The 21,467-nt window shown below is 36.7% G+C and overlaps 2 protein-coding genes across 3 annotated transcripts; both read left to right on the top strand.

Moving 5' to 3' along the window:
* The first annotated feature begins 7,921 nt into the window (after nucleotides 1-7,921).
* On the top strand, nucleotides 7,922-8,972 carry LOC133801458 (RING-H2 finger protein ATL33-like). The gene has a single exon (XM_062239672.1). It carries the CDS (start codon nucleotides 8,108-8,110, stop codon nucleotides 8,720-8,722), a length of 615 nt encoding a protein of 204 aa, XP_062095656.1. The 5' UTR covers nucleotides 7,922-8,107; the 3' UTR covers nucleotides 8,723-8,972.
* A 2,046-nt stretch (nucleotides 8,973-11,018) lies between these two features.
* LOC133801457 (uncharacterized) lies at nucleotides 11,019-14,987 on the top strand. 2 transcript variants are annotated; one of them, XM_062239671.1, is made up of 5 exons: nucleotides 11,019-11,465; nucleotides 12,325-13,182; nucleotides 13,286-14,077; nucleotides 14,183-14,700; nucleotides 14,789-14,987. In XM_062239671.1, the coding sequence occupies exons 2-5, from the start codon at nucleotides 12,325-12,327 to the stop codon at nucleotides 14,928-14,930; spliced, it is 2,310 nt and encodes a 769-aa protein (XP_062095655.1). In that variant the 5' UTR covers nucleotides 11,019-11,465; the 3' UTR covers nucleotides 14,931-14,987. The 2 variants fall into 2 exon arrangements, with proteins under 2 accessions (XP_062095655.1, XP_062095653.1); XM_062239669.1 differs by having other exon boundaries at nucleotides 13,262-14,077.
* The last annotated feature ends 6,480 nt before the right edge of the window (nucleotides 14,988-21,467 follow it).

Below are 21,467 nucleotides of genomic sequence, written 5' to 3'. Positions count from 1 at the left end.
TAGCGATGCAGCCCCATCAGATGGCGCTGCAGCCCTGTGAGTGGCGCTGCAGCCCTATTTCTAAGTCAGAGAGCCCATCTCTGAGCCCTGAATAGCGCTGTTGCGCCCTAAGTGGCGCTGCTGCGCCAACAACAGACCAGAAACTTCCTGGTTCATCTTCTTTGCGATTTCTCTTGAAACCAAACCCTCCAAACCAATCCAAAACCTTACCAAACACCCAATTCAACCCCCAAACCTCATCTACATCATACCCTCATCAAACCCAATCAATCTTACACAAAACTCCCATTGATTCCTACTATCCACACCAAAACTATAAGCTGAAAACTACAAAGTAAAACAGAGTATGGCTTGTTTTTCATGGATGAATTCTTACCTCAAATGAGATTAAAGTCCTTTTCAATGGATGAACCGAGTCTACAACTCCCAAGCTTTGATTTCCTAGCTTGTATCTTCAAATTGGGACCAAAAACTTCAAAGGAAGAAAGAGAGAAATGGATGTACGGGAAGGGTAATTCTTGCTCTGTTTTTGCTCTGTTCTGTACGGTTTCTATAGCCATCCAAACTTCACATATATCCAAACCCAAATGACTAAAATACCCCTAGGTCTTTAAGAGTTTCTAAAGCCTTCCCAAGGGCAAAGTTGGTACTTCTGAACCTATACCGTTAATCGTAATTAACGCTTCCCAATTCCCGCTATTCTCAAAATTCCCAAACACCAATAATTCATGTCCCGTTACCCTTTTTACTCCCGGAAACGTTCTAATCATTAAAACATCCCGGGACTCACCTCGAGCCTCGAACTTATTCCCGTTATGACAAAACCGCTACTTTAACACTTAAAGATCGTCTCATGCCGAATAGCTCGAACAAATCCACATTATAATGTGGCCTTAAAACATATCACCAACATGCATCCAAATAAACAATTTACCCTCAACGGGCCAAATTACCATCACACCCCTGTAATTAAGAATATGGACTCACATGCATGCATTTCACATCGTATCATAATATAATCAACATATACATGCATTTTATCAATTATTAACACAATTAAGCAAGTATGGCCCTCCCGGCCTACTATTCACGCCGCTAAACACATCGGAGAATTCGGGGCATTACACCGAGCATTATGATTTGTTTGATGCTACTTAAGCTTGAAGTAACTTGTTAAGAAATAAAAATAACGTTCTTTCTCCTTCAAAGTTTCATTTTTGTCTCCCGATTGCATTTTGGAAGGAAACTTGAGCTCTAAGACTCGGATTCAAGCGAGGATCGAAGCATAGCGATTCTAGGGAAGATTAGAAGCTTATTAACCGGAGGATTTAGTTGAGAAACAACTCAATCAGAGGTAATTCAAGTTTTAAGTTATAAGTTTTTAAAGTTTTTAAGCTTGAATTGGACTTCGTGTTTTGATGAGTTTTTGATTGAATTGAAGCTTGTGTTTCAATGGTTTTGGATGATTAGGATGTTTGGAAACTTTGATTTTGGGATTTGAAGATGTTTGGGTAGGCTTTTGGAAGGTTTTAAAATGTTAAAAACGAGGAAAAATGGCTGGTTCGTGGTTGGGCCACGACCCTGTTCTAGGGTGCAGCGGCCCAAGCTTTTAGAAGAAGGAGGAGGGCTTTGTTTGAGGGGCGGGCCGCGGCACTTAAGGGAATTTTTGCCTAGAATTGTGTTTTAGTCGTGGGAATTTAACTCAAAGGGCCTGGGATCGATCCTACTACCTAGTTGAGTGGGATTCGACGTCCCGAAGGCTTGGGTTGGGTTTGAAAGTATTTATTTACTCCTTTTGATGAGGTTTTATATTATGGTTGTGACTAGGTTATCACTAGGGGCTTGGAATCAGGATCGTGCTTGTGGCTCGTTTATTGGTAACCTGTGCTTGGACCAAAGGTAAGAAAACTGCACCCAGTATGTGATGCATGTGATGTGTTTGTGCATGAAATATGAGATTGATCAGAGCTTGAGAATTTGTGTTTGTGCATGATCCTAAGTATGCTAGCAATTGTTAAGTAAGCATGCTGAATGCCCTACATTTGGATATTTGACATATGATATATGCCTGGTAACATTGCTTACTTGTGCGTGGCACTGACTAACTAGTCAGAATTGGCTAGGGTGTCAGTATTAACTGTGAAGTTGTGACCTACTTGTCAAGTTCGGCAGTAGTACTGAGCATTGGTCACATGGTATTGACTAAAAAGTCAAGAACAGTCTTAGTGTGTTAAACGCAAGCTGACAAAGATTAAATCTAATCGATATCTGCATTGAATGGCTCAAATGAGCATTAATGTCGGACCGACCTCAAGTTCGATGAAAACTAAAAGTGCTTGTCTAGCCTAAGGCTAGTCACTTAGAGTTAGGGCCAGAGAGCCTCAGTGACTGTTTAGTCACATGGCTATGGGTGTTGAGCCCAAAGTGACTTACCCAGCAGTCACTCTTTTGATTGGAGCCAGGGATAGAGAGTCCTAGTGACTGTTTAGTCACATGGCTATGGGTGCTGAGCCCAGGTGGTTGTTTCGTCACATGGCTGTGGGTGCCGAGCCCCGTAGTGACTTGTTCGTCAGTCACTCATCTGATTAGAGTCATTGCCAGAAAGCCCAGGTGACTGCTCCGTCACATGGCTATGGGTGCCGAGCCCCATAGTGACTTGCTCGTCAATCACTCATTATGGTTTAACAGAACCTCAAAGTGATATTCACTCATCTGCTCAGGGCTATAAGCTCTGTATGATTATAATGATCATCATTTGCATGGCTATGGGTGTTGAGCCTTGTGGTGACTTGCTTGTCAGTCACTCATTATCTGATTAGGATTAACTTGATAGTCATCCAATCAGGAGGGCAAGATTTCATATCCTAGATTCCCCAACATTATTTGAACTTAATTGCATGCTTGATTAGAGCTATATTTGTTAGGCATGCTAGATATGATTTGATGACATGTTATTACTGTTCATGAGCATATTGAGTTTTCTTGTTGGGTTTCAGCTCACAGGTGCTATATGGTGCAGGTAAAGGCAAAAGAAAGCTGGACCATCCTTGAGTTGGAGAGCTTAGGTGAGGATGTGTACATATGCGGCTGCTCGACCGCCACGGCCGAGAGTTGAAAGAGGAACTAGGGTTAAACCCTGTTTTGCCTCTTAGATCGGCTGGTTGTAAATAATTTCTTGTAATGAACCTTTAAATTATATTTTTGGGATCCCAGTGTATACAGTAAACGTTTTAGTGAAACGTTATATCTTAAGCAAAAATTTTAACTCTAAACCGCTAATCATACTTAGTTACACGATTATGGCCAAATGACTCGGTTAGCGAGTTTAGCACTGTTCAAATTGCACACTGTAACAATCCCTGGAGTTTAGGACGTTACAATCGCGTTAGACGTAGGTTGGCATGCGTGCTGTACTTTTGGCTTGGTCGTGGGATCTACTTTCGTAAAATGCAGATTCTTGTCTTTCAAATCTGAGTAGATGACTCAGGACTTTCTCGGGAAACACATGTCATGAGGGGCTTCTCGAAAGCTACACAAGTTCGAGGAGCCTCTCGGGGGTCAGACCTTCCAAGTGGCCTGGTGGGTAACACATGTCGTGAAGCACTCATCCTGTCTGGATTGGTGACGTATCTTATACTACCAAAAAATGAGTGTAACACTCATAAAACTCGTTTCCTAATTTGCTATGTGCTAAATATGAATAATTCCAAAAAAAAAAAAAGCAAATGTGAAAAAAAATTATTTATATGAATAAAGTGTTCCTAAAATTACTTTACCAACATCATTAGTATATTTTTTTTCCAATTGATACCCGTATCTGCATGCATAGGTCATGGGTTTTTAACATATTTTGGAAGGAATATAATCTCTGGGACTAAAGTGAGCTAAAAATATAAGGTTTGACGACCTAAATGCTTCTAAAAAAAATCTAAACAACACCCAATAGTGCTATTCACCTTTGTTCTAAGTTTAACCAAAGGTTGTGAAAGTTTTCCTTTTAGCTCTAAATATTATGCTTATTTTTTCAAATGAATAAAAAATAAATTTCTATCTTTTTGTTTCGTTTACTGTACCAAATTCATTATAAAAAAATTGTGTAATTTTAATTCAAGGGATATAGATCAAATTCATTATACATGCTAAATCACCAATCTGCAAAATCACACACACAAAAAGTACAAGAAGAGAGATCTACCACACAATTCTCTACCAATGGGAGAAACATGAAAAATCATTAGAATGAGTCCAAGACATTCTTAGAACCTTGGTGGCCCAACCATGGCCATATTCCAAACACCACAATACATCTAAATAGAAAGTAAAGAAGTTGTCAAATGTAAAACCCTACCAATATTGGAGGAGGACCACTTTTATTTCAATGAATCACTACTAAAATTGGCCCATTTCATATAGGCCTTGTTGCATTGCCTTCTACAAATGATTGTAATATAATAAACTAACTTTTGCTTTTGAATTTTACACACTAGCAGTATGTTTGGCTGGGTGGAAATATGGGAGGATGGAGAGGCATGGAGGGAAAGAAGTGGAGGGAGGAGGGGAGCTTTCCTTTGTTTGGCTAGACAGAAAGAAGGGAGGAAAAAGGGATGGAGGGATTGTATTTCCTTCCTGGCCCACCATTTTTAATCCCTCCATCCATGGACGGAAGAGAATAGAGAGAAAAAAAAAGTGTACTATATATATATATATATCATATTTTATTATATTATTACAATATATGTTTCTGTTTTTGTTGCCTGCTATTATTTTACACTTTAAAGCCACATATATATATTCTCTTTTATTCATATAATATTTTGACTATGGATGAAACATATTCTCTTCTTTATAATATTTTTTTTAGGATTTATATTTTTTTCAATCCTGTGTTTTTTCTCATTATTTGTTTGGACCCTGTGTTTTGACAAATTTCTTTTTGGACCCTATGCTTTGTAAAATGGTTAAAATAGAAGCCTAAACCTGATTTTGGTCAATGTTTTTTCAACTAAAATCACAAATAATTTACCAAACTAACAATTCAGAATAAAAATAAAATCATTCTACTTAAAAACTGTATTGTTATATTCAATTTTTTCTTCATCAAAATTGAGTTTAGGGTTCTATTTTAACTATTTTACAAAACATAAGGTTCAAAATATAATTTGTCAAAATACAGGGTCCAAACAAATAATAAGAAAAAACACAGGGTCCAAAAAAATATAAATTTTTTTTATTATTATAAATGTGCTTGCCTAGTAGTATATCAATAACTAAGATATGATTTATGAAAATGATACATTTTTAAAATGTTTATTCAAAGTTTCTTTTTTACTTTTTTTAAGTAACCTTTTACTTGGGATAAATTTAAAATTTAAGCTAATATTTTTAATATTTAAAGTAAATATATTTAATGATTAATTTTATTTATAAATTATAAAGTATTTTATTTTATTCTAAAATTACGTTGTCTTTTAAAATTTTATAAGATATATATAAATATTGTCTATTTTTTCATATATATATAATTTATAATTAAGTAATAAAATTAAAAAATATATTTAATATATATTAAGGGTATGATAGTAATTTATAATCAAATATCTCTCCATTCTTTCAATTTTCTTTCTAATACCAAATAAAATGATAGAATATTATATTCTTTAATTCCTATCTTACCAAACAACATAAAGTAGTACTTCTTTCCTCTTCACTCCTCTACCCTCTCTATCCTTCCTCATCTCCTTTAAATAAGAGAGAAGTTGAACTTGGATTGAGTCCTCCATGTATAGTAAACAAACAAACAAACAAACAATAAATAAATAAATAGTTTAAACCTTCAATGTTTAGAATCAAGTAGAAGAGCAACTGCTAGTAGTATGCATATAACAATATAAATTTATATTATAACAACACAAATATTATATTACAAAAAGAAGTCAATGCCTCATTTCCTCTTACCTCCCAAGTAAACTTTTTTTTTTTTTTTTATAATTTCTCTTTTTAAAATGGTAAGAGTAAAGAAATGGAAGAAAATTAATATGGGTTTCCTTTTAAAAAACTAATAACAAACTTTTAAGTTTTTTTTATGGTATTGTAACATTTTTATTTAAAAAAATTAATTTTAAACAAATCATAAGAAACATTTAAAAAATTAATTTTTAAAATATCCTCAATCAATACTATTATTTTTTTATATTAAATAAAAAAAGGAAAAAAAAGGCAAAGCCTTATTTCCTCATAACACCCAAGTATTAAACTATTATTTCTTTATAGTGATCTCTTTTTAATGGGTAATTATTAAAAAATGGATTTTTTTCATAAAAATAACTTTTTAGCCATTAATACTGTGCAAAAACATGAGAATTAAAAAATTTCTAATTTATATAGAAAAAATTAATAAACAAAAACTGAGTTTACGGGAAAACTAATCACATATAGGAATTCAAAATTAAACAAAAACAAATCAGCAAAAAGAGGAGTGCTATAGTAATTAACATAGCAAAAACTCATCTGTTGAAACTTGAGTCCACCAAAAGTATTTCCACACAAAATCGTGTCTACAGCCAAGACACCCAAACTTCAACAACACCTTCCACCTCCGGCAACAACTTCAAAACTCCAACGAGATCTTCAAGTTCCGATCAAGAACAATTCCAGCCATGTTCTGCTACAATATTTGTTTGCCATCTCTAGCGACCTCCATCTCCGACCAACTATTCTTACTCTTTTTTTCAAATTTTCAGAACAAATTTTTTTTTAGATCAAAACTTTTTTTTTTAGATCTAAAACTAACTTGTAATTTTTTTTCTAAGTTTAGATAAATAATTGCTCATATTATTACATATATACTTTCTTCTTCTCGAGTTAAAGATCAAAACTTGTTTGTTTTCTTTGGATCTATTTTTTTCCCTATCTTCAGGTCTGCAATAGGTAACTAGTTACCTTCACGTTCTGATATTTGTTTTTATTTTTGGGTTCTTTATGGTAACCGGTTACCTTTACGTTCTGATATTTGTTTTTATTTTTGGGTTCTTTATGGTAACCGGTTACCTTCACGTTCTAGTATGTGTGTATATTTTTGGGATTTTTTTTCTATCTTCAGATCTACAATAAGTAACTGGTTACCTTGACGTTTTGATATGTGTATATTTTTGGGTTCTTTATGGTAACTGGTTACCTTCACGTTCTAGTATGAGTGTATATTTCTGGGTTCTTTATGGTAACCGATTACCTCCACGTTCTGATATGTGTGTATATTTTTGGGTTATAAGATAAGATCATGTATTTTTTTCTCTTCAAATTTAATGGTTCTTTTCATATTTAATATAACTAACTCGTCACCCCTCGTATGATAACTGACTACCCTTTTTATGGCAGAAGATTACTTCTCTCAGGGTAACTGATTACCTTTTCTGATACATGTTATAACCTAGGTCTATCAATTTTTTTTACATAACTGTGAAAAATGAATCAAGTAACTAGTTACCTTACTTAGACTTTGAAAAAAAATGTACAATCTAAAAAAAAAAAGAAAAAAATGTTTATAATAAATAAATAAAGTGATAAACACAATTGATATTAAAAAAAAATTGCAAAACAACTAAAGAAAAATTTAATATAAAAATAGTTATATAAAAAAATCAAATAAACTTAAAAAGATAATCAAATTACAAACATATACTTCCAAATTAATAAAACTTGATTATGAGTAAAGTTACGACATAAACTAACTTTTATATAAAAATATGATAAAATAAATCCATAAAAATAAAAATTCCTAGAAAAGCCATAAATTAACTTTTTAAATAAAAAACCACATTTTTACAAAATCTATTAAAAATCACATATAAAATGTAATTTCATCTTAAAAAAAAAGAATAATCAAGGTATGTACCTAACTTCGCATATATCTTTAAAAATAAATTAATAGTCAAGTGAAGCCAATTATTGATTTCCCTTGATTTTAATTGATTAAAAATAAAATAAAGACAAAAGAAAGAAGAGGAAAAAGAATAGGGTGATTCTCAACCACAACCACATCCACAATGCCAAACCAAACCAAACCACTCTATTATCTCAGCTGCCTCCACCCTCTTCCTCTTCTTCTCTCATGGGCACCACCACCGCATACCCTCCAGCCACCGTCACCACCACCATCATTTTCCGACCGCCACCTCCCTTCCCGGCGCCACCGCGCTCCGTCGATCTCTCAGCCCTCGAATTCATCCTAGGCCTGCTGGCCGTCATCTCCATCCCAGCCTTGATCTACACCATCTTCTTCGCCATCAAATGCCCTCAGGACCCCTTCCGGCCCCGGCGCCAGATCTCCAGCGGCAGACCGAGCAGCGCCGCCGCAAGCGATGTCACGGAGGGGCCGAAGCCATCGGACGTGGTGAAGTACAAGAAAGAGAGAGACTTGAAGGAGATGGGAGAGGAGTGCCCGGTGTGTTTGATGGGGTTCTGTGATGGAGAAGATGTGAAGGCGTTGAGTGAGTGCAAGCATGCGTTTCACAGTGGTTGTATAAATCCATGGCTGGACGCTAACTCCAATTGTCCCGTTTGTCGAGCCTCCATCGCCGTCGCGAAACGCTCCTCGTCATCGGACGGTAACAGTAACAGTAGTAGTAATAGTAATAGTAATAGTAATAGCAGAGTGGTAACTAGGTCTTCCGGTAGAGACGATGATAGGCATCAAGGGATGCCTGATTCTTCCAATTTGGTCTGATATAAATATATATATATTTGGTATATTATATATACACACAATTAAACTTTATTTTCTTTTTTTCCTTTTTCATTTGAGATTATGTTATTATTATTATTATTATTATTATTAAATCATTTCATCATGGAATGGGAGCCTTTAAATTAATATGTGATTAGGTTTTAGAATAGAGTTTGAATGCATTATTATTGGGGTGATAATGGAATGTTATTTTTGAAGCATATATATTTTTGGAAATTGCTCGAAGAAATGGAGTTCTTTATTTGACGTTTAATTATTGCAAGCATATATTTACTTGTTGCCTATAATGTGACCAATATAGTTTAAACATATATATATATATATATAAATTTAGGAAAATTACGGGAGTTGCTTCATTTTAAGCTTTATCGGTGAGACTTTTCAGTGTTCTCGACTCGTGAACAGTTTTTAGCATGATTTTTTTTTATGATTGCGTATATTGTATTTATTTAAAGTATTTGCAAATTTTCAGAAAATTTCGAATAGTTTATAGTACTGAAAACTAAGTTCAAACATGTTGTTTTCCACGCGCCGAAAACTATTCACAAGTCGATAATACTAAAAGCCCCATCGATAGGGCTTAAAGTGAAACACATATAAGAATTGACCTGTATATTTATATTTATATATGAGTAGTGTTTATATTAGTAAAATTGATCTACCCTTTATGGACTTAAACTTAAAGATTAGAGAGAACTGATTTGATATTTTATAAATAATTTTGATATTTCATTAACGTACAAATCATTTCTAAGGTATATTAAAGAATTAAACAAAAATATTTCATCATATTAATGGGCTAAATCAAATAGAGGAATATAATAAAAACACTCTTTTATATTCTCTGCATATATAGTTAAATTAAGTTTATATATAATTATTGCTAAAAAAATTATATATAACCACCACTTAAATTTCCTAGTCACAACAAAAGAGTGATATAGAGGCAATTCTATAAAAAAAAAATAAAGAAATAAATACAACATGATATGGTAATTAATAAATCGGTGATAATTGAATGAACAAGATAAAAAAGTAAAATTTAATAATAAAAATAAGTTGGTCTATTATTAGACTTTATTCACAGTTAGATACATATAATAATAAACCAAACATAATTAAAAGCACGAAAGGACAAAATAGTCGAATGAACAATCGATATTGATGGAATATTTAATTATAGATGGTGTTTGACAACTTATTCACCAAACACACACACACACACCATTTATAATTCCTATATAGCTAGGTTTTTTAATAATTTAAACGATGTTCTAGGGAAAATTACAGGTGTAGTAATAGTAAGAACAGTATATAGGGGCACTTTCCGAGCAAGTACTGCTATACTACTAGAATCCAACAACTTCTAGAGAAGAAAAAGAAAGATAAAAGATTCTTGTTTAAATATATTTTAAGAGATCGAAAGACCCCTGTACAGTATATATACACACATAATTCCATACTTGTCTTTTTCTTATGGGATTATATCTTTTTTATTTTGTGCTTTTTCGTATTATTTGTTTGAAATATGTGTTTTGACAAAAAAAAAAAATTTAAATTTTGTATTTTGTAAAATAGTTCAAATAGACTCTTAAACTTAATTTTGATGAAGAAAAAATTGAATATAACAACACAGTTGTTAGACAAAATGATTTTGTTTTTGTTTTAAATTGTTAGTTTGGTGAATTATTTATAATTTTAGTTTAGAAAACTTTGACCAAAATCTAATTTAGGGTTCTATTTTAACTATTTTACAAAACACAAGGTCCAAAATGTTATTTGTCAAAATACAGAGTCCAAACAAGTAATTGAACAAAACACCTGTTACAAAAAGTATAAACCATTTTCTTATTAATTTAATAATGTTATGCGTAGTGATGCACACGGAGAGGGGAATTGGCGAGGAATGTTCCCCCGTCCCCATTTATATTTTTAATTCCTTTCCTCGGTTCATCCCTGCTTATAGGGAGGCGGGGTGGAGAATCTATTTATTTTAAAAATAAATTTTAAAATAAAAATCCTAAATTTCACAATATTTATTATTTAAAATATTAAACATTATCATAAATAAAATTTAAAACATTAAAAAATTACTACTATACTACAATAATACAAAGAATGATATAAAATATTACAAAAACATATAAAAATTTAAACGGGATTTCCGTCGGAGCGAGGAATGTTGTTCCCATCTCCATCTTATTTTATATTCGAGAATTAAAAATTATCCCTGTTCTCACCCTGTTTCCTATTTAAATAGGAAGGGAAATTTGACTTTTTATGCTTAATAGTGTAGTGTAATACAAAATAATGCTAGGCATTTTTAACATTACAAAATAATGCCAAAATTTTTGCTAGTACCCAAAATACCCCTGTCACAATTCCCCCCAATCCCAGTTTTGATTCTCCCTCTCTCTCTCAAACTCTCGGTCACAAACTCCCAACCCCCCGACCATTGAACTACCCAAATCTCCCCATCGGTTTCTCAAGCTTTCTCTCTCTCTCAAGCTTTCTCTCTCAAACTCTCGGTTCGAGTCCCCGTCGCGGCCCCCGTCGAAGTCGCGTTGCCCCCCGTCGAAGCCGCGCTGCCCCCCGTCGAAGCCGCGCTGCCCCCCGTCGAGCCCCCGTCACAGCCCCCGTCGAAACCCCGCGCCTCCGTCTTGCCTCTCGCCGTCTGTCATCCAAAACCCACGGTTCAAGTTTCTCCATACCCAAAACAAAGGTAAGCTTATTGTTTGTGTTTGTGTGTATGTGTATGGATTAGTGTGGAATTGTTTGTGTATGGATTAGTGTGGGATTGTTTGTGTGTATGGATTAATCTGGTTTGTTTTGGGTATGGAATAGTGTGGGTATGTTTTAGTGAAGCCTGGGATTTTTGTGGGTCTGTAAGGTTGCTCGATGGGAGGTTCGATGCATGCTCGATGGGGGTTCGATGCATGCTCGATGGGGGTTCGATAGGTTAAGACGTTAAGGGTTCCAAGTTTAGGTTCGATGCTCGATGGGGGTTCGATGCATGCTCGATGGGGGGGTTCGATGCATGCTCGATGGGGGTTCGATAGGTTAAGCCGTTAAGGGTTCCAAGTTTAGGTTCGATGCTCGATGGGGGGGTTCGATGCATGCTCAATGGGGGTTCGATAGGTTAAGCCGTTAAGGGTTCCAAGTTTAGGATCGATGCATGCTCGATGGGTTGTGTATTTTTTGGGTTCGATTCATGCTCGATGTGGTTCGATGCATGCTCGATGGGTTTGGTATTTGTTGGGTTCGATGCTTGTCGATGTTGGTTCGATAGGATAGGCCTTAGGGGTTCGATGGGGTAGGCCCATTATGGGTTCCGGGTTTAAAACTAAGAAATTAGATGCATGCTCGATGGGGGTTCAATGCATGCTCGATGGATTGGGTCTTATGTTGGGTTCGATGGTGGTTCGATGCATGCTCTAGGGGTTCGATAGGGGGTTCGATGGGTACTCGGGTTGGGGTTCGATGGGTGTTCGAGATGGGTTCGATGGTTGCATGTATGTTTATTTATGGATTTTTCATGCGACTTTATTTAACTGTATTATTGTTATCTTTATTTTTTGCAGATGCCGAAGTATCTTTTACCCTTGACAGATCACTTTCCTGGACGAGTCACATATAGGGGCAATGGTTACTTTAAAACAATCAAGGACAAGTTTGAGGAGCTCGGGTTGATAGAAAGGGTGAAGGAATCCCCATTCAAACAATTTTTCATGGCTGAGAAATTGGACTTCTCTGCATCTCTCATGCATCAATTAATGTTGCGCAAGATCCAGTGCTTCAAAGAGGATGAGTTGCATTTACATTTGGGATCTAGACCCTGCAGATTTGGTAGAGGCGAGTTTGCTTTGGTTACGGGGTTGAACTTCAGTTCCGGGCCATCTGAGACTGATTTGAAGAAACACTTGACTACTGACCGCTTAATCAAGGAGTACTTTAATGATGAAGAAACAGTGAAGTTAATGCATTTGGAGGCTGCTTTAAAAAACTGCACTGTAGTTGAAGATGCCTACAAGTTGGGCCTATGTTTCTTTGTTGAGGGGGTTTTACTTGCACGAGAGGGCAAGTTAAATGTTTGGATAGATTCGCTGAAGATGGTGGAGGACACTGAGTACTTCTTTACTTACCCATGGGGGAAGGTGTCTTTTAACAAGCTTATGGATTTATGTAAGAAAGACATGCATCATCAGAAAAGGAACTATGAGAAGAAAAAGGAAGTTAAGGGGAAACAGAAAGAAGCAAAATACAGTTTGTATGGTTATGTCCCTGCATTGCAGTATTGGGCATATGAAGCCATCCAGCAGTTTGCACGTGAGTATGGTATTAACCATGGAAACCAGTTTCCGAGGATGCTTAGTTGGTCGAGCAATAAGGAGCGTCCTATTTCGAAGGCCGACCTTGCACCGATGTTCAAGAAGACGAGTGTAAGTTCTGCTATATTATGTCAAAATAGAGTATTCTTTGGTGGTTTCAAACTGACTTAATGCTTTGTATTTGATGCAGTTGATTGTGTTGTCCATGTTGAAGCCCCGGCCTTCGGAGATAGATTATTATAGCGCTCTGACGGAGGGTGATGCTCCCTTGTATCCCGGGTTGGGCCAAGAAGAAGAGGTAGAAACTCCCACTGATTTTGAGAAGGTGGCGGAGATAGCTGCTGAGGTTGCGAAGGCAACAAATATTTTTGTTGATGGCCCTGATGATGAGGATACCCCAGTCCCCATCGACCCCACACCCTCGGCCCTAGCCCCATCGGTACACCCCAGTCCTGATCAACCTGATTTACGGGAGGTGTTGGAGAGGTTGGAGCGAGTCGAGAGTCGTCAGGATACCATCCTAGAGAACCAGGTGGTCATCATGGATGCTGTCAATAAGATCTTGACATTCGTACAAGATCTTCCAAATGATTCTGATTCTGATTCCGACTCACTTGACCTCCCAGATGATTTTGTCTCACATGACATAGGCACTCCTCCCCCGATAGTACTCACAGCAAATCCTGAGACCCCAGGTATTGCTATTATAGAACCTGGGGATGTTGCTGGTGTAGAGTTTCAATTGGCCAAGAGGAAAAGACGCAAACCTAAGAAATTTGAAGACTACACCGACCCAACCAGAAAGAAAGCTCGTTTGGATGCGATTGATGACGTGCCATTAGTCCTCGACCCTCTAAAGAAGCCACTTGCTACACAGTACAGAACGGTCGGCAAGTGGTTGCTTGGAGATATTCCGAACAAGACGAAGAGGGATGTCCAATCTGGTGTGTATGGTCCGAGTTGGTTTCTGACGATGAAGACACCACAGTTTTGGATCGATGATGGGGTAAGTAATTTTATTAAATTTATTAATATTTGTTATCTGGTATAAGCAGTGGGTTCAATAGGGGTTTCGATAGGCTGATTAATTACTTTCCAATCATTTTTGCAGCATATTGATGCGGCCATGCATATGCTACGTAGGCGTCGACAGTTCTATCCCGGGGCGTATCGGCAAGATGGTGTTGTGATGAATATTATGTTCTCACAAGTGGTACCGGCCCGTTATGATGCATATCAGAATGCCAAGGAAGCGGATAAGAAAAGGTTTTTGTGGGATTCAGATGTGATATCAATGATTACGGGAATTGACAATCAATTTCTGGCATCGTGGAAGGGAGTAGACACTGTATATTGGTGCCAGAACTACCTTCAAGCGCATTGGTTTGCAGTTGAAGCCTCCATTTCTACTTGGACTCTGAATGTTTATGATTCGGACGTGACCGTGATAAGTGATAAACAACTGCAATCTTTTATGAAGTCATGGTCTACTTTGTTCCCATCGTTGTTATTACAGTCACAACTTTTCAAGGACGACCCTCGGTTGACGATTCCACCTGGAGCTAAAAGATGCAAAGAGTTCAATGTGCACCGCATGCCAGTTGATTCAGTACCCCAAACCAAAGTCAGGTAAACAAAAGTCTAGTTTTTATTCAAGTTTTTTAAATTAAATTCCATGTTGATTTTGTTACTAATGCAATTTATGTTTTGGTTACAGTGGAGATTGTGGTGTGTACACCATCAAGCACATCGAACACTTATTGGGTAGGCTACCACTTGACACGATTTGCGATGACAACATGGAGTTGTTCAGAAACAAATTGACAGTTGACTTATGGTATCAGAATGTTAGACATTGAACATTCTCATGTTATATTTATTTGCTTAAAATGTAGATTTTTAAGAAATTTTTTTGAGTCGAGTATCTTTTTATTAACGACAATTAACAACCAAAATTCATTAACGACAATAAAAAAAGAAAACGAAAAATAACCTTCAACTTCAAATTTAAATAAAATACAACAAAAAATAAACTCAAAGCCGAGCTTTGCATGAGGATTTGTTGTGGCCACGACCACCACATCTACTACACTTACGCATTGTAACTGGTTTTTCCCCGCCAGATGGCCAACGATTTGTCCTTGGTCTTCCTAGCTTTGGTTTTTTTGGGCGACCAACTTGTTGTTTCTCTATGGGTACACCAACTACCATATTCTTAATGTCATCTGGAAGTATCCAGTCATCCTCGTTCCCAGTTGGGTAAATGGTTTCTTTGTACGAATTCCTCCATGACTCAATGGTGTAAAACGGTGAACACAAAGAGTAAAGGTTCACTCCACGCTCTATAGCTGCTGCAGCTGCATGGGGACAAGGTGTGCCTATGAGCTGGAATACCCCACATGAGCATGATTTCGTCATCAAATTCACCTCAGCATCGCTGTCTGCACCAGTTACATGAAACTCGAATTGACCAAGGGCATAGACATTCATGAACCTTCCTTTGTCAGCATTGTTCGATACATCTGCCTCCATCAGGGTGGATAATTTGGTGCCTCCATCAGGGTGGATAATTTGGTGGTAGTCTTCTCTGTCACACTACGTCGTTCAGAAAACCAAGACTGTAGTGTGAACCGAATGAATTCTAAAAAAATTGTAACTGGAAAGGTTCTTGCATCCTTGGTCTTGTTGTTGAAGCTTTCAGCGTAGTTGCTAGTCATTATATTGTATCGTTTTCCAGGAAAGAAAGGACGAGACCACTTATCGAAACCAATTCCCTCCAAATAGGTAGCTATAGGAGGATCCATTCGCTTAATATTTTCATAATGCTTTAGAAATTCCGTCTTCTTCCATGCATAGGCTGCTGCCCACATCTCACTGTGACAGTGATCAGTCTTGAACTTGGCTTTCACATTCATACTGATGTGATGGTAGCATGCGCCGTGGTAGGCATCAGGAAAGACAACCTCTAGAGCATGAATAATACTCGCATGCCTATCTGACACGAAAGCCAAGTCATCAACGTCCCCAATGGCTTCCTTCAACTTCGTCATGAAATATTTCCACGAGTTGTGGTTCTCACTATCCACCAACCCGAAGGCAATTGGATATAAATGACTATTCGCATCCAAAGCAACGGCACATAGCATGTGGCCACCGTACTTATTCTTCAAGAACGTGCCATCCACACATATCACAGGACGACAAAATCTGAATCCTCTCCTACAAACTCCAAGGGCAAAGAAGCAATATAGGAAACGACCATCTTCAGTGACAAAATCAGTAATTGTACCTGGATTCTTTTGCTGCAACATGTGCAAGTAGGATGGCAACTTGCAATACGAATCCTCATATGTCCCCCTAACATACGTAAGTGCCTTCTCTCTACATCTCCATGCCTTTTCATAACTCATATCAATACCAAAATTTTTCTTCATATCCTCCTTTATGTTGTTTGCCATGTAACTGGTCCCATCAACTGCGTATTTGTTCTTTATGAGGTGTCCAACGACCCACGGTGCAGCTTGACGATGACCTTTTTGTCGCACTTCTAGTGAGCATGTGTGTACGCTCTTGTATACCGTGATCTCAAACATGGGGGACATTGGTTGTTTTTTCCCTCTCAATCTCCAACAACAGTCAGGATCTTTGCATGTGATATACCACACGTCAGTACCAGACTTTTTCACCATATACTCAAAGTTATTCTTCATTGCAAATAGAGCAGCTTTGGTTTTTAAATCATTCTTGTCCTCAAAAGTCTTCCCAACATATATTTCTCCCATTGGTCCACCAGATGATGAGGAATGGGTTTTAGCAGATGCCTCAATATCTTCTTTTGTAAACATTGGGGCACTCCATCTGGTGTGATCTTCTCTTGATACAATTGTCTCCCTCCACCCAGTGTTATCTTCTGTCCTAGCAGGTTGATTACTGCTTCGAGCAGGTGCTCGGCGTCCTTGAGTTGGGAGAGGTGCCTGTGCAAGAGGCAGTCCTGACTCTTCTTCTACTTGTTGGGCTTGGGAAATGTTTAACTCCTCATTTGAAACATCTGCACTATAATACGAGTCATCCTCGGAACCATCATCATTATCTTCAAAGCAATTACCAACTGGATCATCATTCACATAGGGATCGTACTCATATGCCTCAAGCACACCTCAGGGACCTCCTTGTGGTATATCAAGCTGAATAGTAGCCATCGGATCAGTAACTGGAACAAAAGTGCCCACCTCGCTAAGATGCTTGTAACTGCTACCTGCAAGAGATGGATCGATACTAGTCGTGTCTTTTTTGTTCACACTAGGAGAAGGATCTGATATGACATTCTTCTTAAGTGGAGTCACACATAAGACTACCCGTTCATTCAAGCTTATTCCTAAGAATACACGAACTTGACGATCATTCTTCAATTGAACCGGTGCAAATGGTTGCTCGCCGCATACGTATGGCACCTCGAGTTTCAATTCATACACCTCTCTATCCACCTGAAATGTCTCGTGCAGTATGTCAAGTAGTTGCAAGTAAGTGATATCATTCTCTACTGGTATCACTTCACCTTCAGCATCCTTAAAATACCATTTCCTACCATGCATTTCCCAAACACCGTTGTAAGAAACAAATACGTAAACAGTAGAACCTGAAATAAAAAAACACAAACACAAATGGTATTTTAATGATGTTGAAAAACATGACCATCGAGCTTGCATCGAGTAGCTACCGAGTAACCATCGAGCACAACATGCAACGTAAAAAAATATGTGCAATCGAGCTTGCATCGAGCAGGCATCGAGCATCTATCGAGCATGCATGAAAAGTGAGAATGCACATTACCATCGAGTACCCATCGAGTAGGTATCGAGTACCCATCGAGTACAACAGGCAACGTAAAAAATGATGTACCATCGAGCTTGCATCGAGCAGGCATCGAGCATTTATCGAGCATGCATGAAAAAGTGAGAATGCACATTACCATCGAGTAGGTATCGAGTACCCATCGAGTACAACATGCAACGTAAAAAATGATGTGCCATCGAGCTTGCATCGAGCAGGCATCGAGCATTTATCGAGCATGCATGAAAAAGTGAGAATGAACATTACCATCGAGTACCCATCGAGTAGGTATCGAGTACCCATCGAGCAGAACATGCAACGCTAAAATTGGTGTGTCATCGAGCCTGCATCGAGCAGGCATCGAGCATCTATCGAGCATGCATGAAAAAGTGAGAATGAACATTACCATCGAGTACCCATCGAGTGGGTATCGAGTACCCATCGAGCAGAACATGCAACGCTAAAATTGGTGTGTCATCGAGCCTGCATCGAGCAGGCATCGAGCACAACACTAACCCAGAAAATTCCCAGAAAACGCAGATCGACAAAAAACCAGAAAAAACCCAAAAAAATGTACAAATATTGCTCAGATCTATACGAAATGCTCAAAAAGTTTAAAGGAAACATCACTAATCCAAGTATTTAAGAAAAAATTGCTTACCCATTAAATTTTTCTCCAAGATTTCTCAACCCTTACTTTAGTCTACAAATGACTTTCTTAGTGGCGGTCCCAAGCTCTACCGTGGTGCTCTTAGTGGTGGTGTGAGGTGAGGTGAGGTGAGTGAGAGTGAGAGTGAGGAAGAAACAAGAAGAAGGAAGAGATGAGGAAGGAAGAGAGGGGGAGGGAAGAGATGAGATAGTTGTTTTTAGGGGTATTTTGGGTACTAGCAAAAAATTTGGCATTATTTTGTAATGTTAAAAATCCCTAGTATTATTTTGTATTACACCATACTATTAAGCATAAAAAGTCAAATTTCCCAATAGGAATTCCCTACCCATTGGTTGGAGATGGATTCCCGTGGGGCCATCCCTTAGGAAAAATGTACCCCCCTAATTACGCGGTTATATTACTATAGGAACTGTGGCAATCATGCACGTGGGCCCATCTTCAACTCATACACATCGAGGATCCAGCTAAATTAATTATAATTCCATAGCCAGCCTAGATCATAAGATACGACATAAATATATAGTAGTTGCTACTACTATACCATACCACCTCGATCATGTCACATATATATAAGTGTGTATATATATATAATATATAAGCATCTAATATATAAGATGCTACTGTCATGTTCATGTAACTGATATGATAATATATATTTATATATATATTTTTTTTTTGAAAAGAGACCTATATGTGTATATCATTTCAAACCACGATGTAATAAGATTTTTTTTTTTCTTATGATGACTTTCTGAATTTCAACTCTAAATTAATTTTACTCCATATATAATTATAGGGGGAGAGTGCAGTATGTATTCTTAAAAGGACTTACCCTTAGATCTTTTTTCTGTTTTCCGCTCATGAATTAATTGATGATGTATGTTATAGTTATAAGGGATCTTTTATAAATTTTCAATAAATTATAAATAATTTAGAGTGTCGAAATTAAAATTAGGAAGCTTGTTTGCATGTATGTCTCTATTTCGATTTTTAAATTATATGCGTGTAATAAGTTATTTTGAATCATAATTTTGGCACTTAAAATTATTTAGAATTTTTTGAAAAATTTGTCAGAGGTGCCCTATACTATAACAATGTACACCATCACATAAAAAATTTGGAGATACAACCTATCCATGTGTCAAAATAACTACACAAATATGCTATGACATTTAGATCCAAATATGTAACACCCTAATTTAACTAATTATAAATATTAACGAATATTTAAATAAATGACATAAAACATGTTTTGGACATAAGACATTCCAGAATAAACTTTAATGAAAATATGCATAGTATTAAGATTCGAGTTTAAAACCAAAATAATAGTTTGCATGAATTATAAAATTTGTCTTATAACTGAAGAATATAGCTTAGAGCAAAAAAAAAAAAACATAAATCTTAAAATATTTATGGCGTTCCTCGATCGCTTCCCGTCCATGAGCCCCTCACAAGATACATATATCTCTCTGGAAACAATCTTAGCTCACCATGCTACCAAACATATTCATTTCTTGCGAGTAAGGGGAAAAGTGAATGGTGAGCTAAAAGCCCAATATAGAAGTAGACAACAACATAGCAACACATTTCATAGTCTCAAAACATATCATAACATAACAAACAAACCATAACATGAAACTTTCATCATAGCTCATAAACATACAACTACGCATAAATGAGATATATAGAAGTAGTTGGGAGGAATAATTGTCCATAAAGACCACCTCGGTCACTGTTATGAGGAGACTACTGCCAAGTATCTCATCTTCCCAAGTACTTGTGCCTGAAAATATTAGCATACAACATGCAACATAAACTCAAGAACAAAGTCCAACATTCTTACCTTGGCATAAGTGTCTTTGAGAGAAAATGGTGTGGAAAACTCTACGTCCAAAACTTTATAAACATCAAGTAACTTCTATGAATACCCATCAAAATAACTAAAGTCAATCTTTAAAGCAAACCCCAAAACTCTAGAGAAAATGTAGAAACATCTCCTCAAAATACCACTTTATTCAATACTAAAAATAATAAAAATCCCAAATGGTTACCTTAATTCCTTGTGGTGACCGAAACCTTAGTGATTCCCCTTCTTTTGAAGTGTTTGTTATATTATTTATAAAATAATATAAGTGTGACAACATTTTTTAAAATATTTTGAGAGTTACAAATAAGTGAGACAAATTTTTTGTCCAAATTTGTAACATATTTTTGGGAGTTACACATCTTACAAATCAGTAACCATTTGTAACATCCAAAAGATCACCTATTAATGTGTAAAATGAGAGTTACACATTTCTAAATTGAATTTCATGGGCTATCATGTTGAATAGCTATTTGAGATGTGATTTTGACTGCCATTAGGTGTATATAAGTTACAAAGTCAAAAGGGATTGAGTTGTGACGTTTTTGTGGCAAAGTACAAAATTGGGAGATTACAAAGTGATCCAAGCTGCACCCTAGAGTATCTCAGGTTGCAGCTTGGGAGGCAAAGCCTCATGGCCGTGACCTAGAATGACTCAGGTTGCGGCCTAGGACGCTGACAGCCAAATCCCACTTTGAATTTTCAACAATTTGACCGTGTGGAACACTTCTGGTAACTCCCAAATATTCCATTTAATTTCATACACACCCAATTAAATATTGGTAACGAACAAGAAGGTTGGTGGAGTTTGAAATTCAAAAGGTGTCTCAAAACTCTTTAAGTAGAAGCTTAGTGCTCACTTGCAAGACAGACCATTTATATCCACTTGAGCACTTGTCTAGAAATTCACCAAAGTATTTGATAATTCTAGAGAGTTATTATCATTTTAGAGTTATCTTTGTGCATAGAGAAAATGAGAAAATAAGCTTTTGGACAAAGGTTTTGAACTTTTTTCAAGTTGGTAATCCC

The sequence above is a fragment of the Humulus lupulus genome, chromosome 9 (assembly GCF_963169125.1).
Source record: "Humulus lupulus chromosome 9, drHumLupu1.1, whole genome shotgun sequence".
Lineage (NCBI taxonomy): Eukaryota > Viridiplantae > Streptophyta > Magnoliopsida > Rosales > Cannabaceae > Humulus > Humulus lupulus.
The sequence above is the reverse complement of the archived record's forward strand: the minus strand, read 5'-3'. Positions and strand labels throughout refer to the sequence as shown.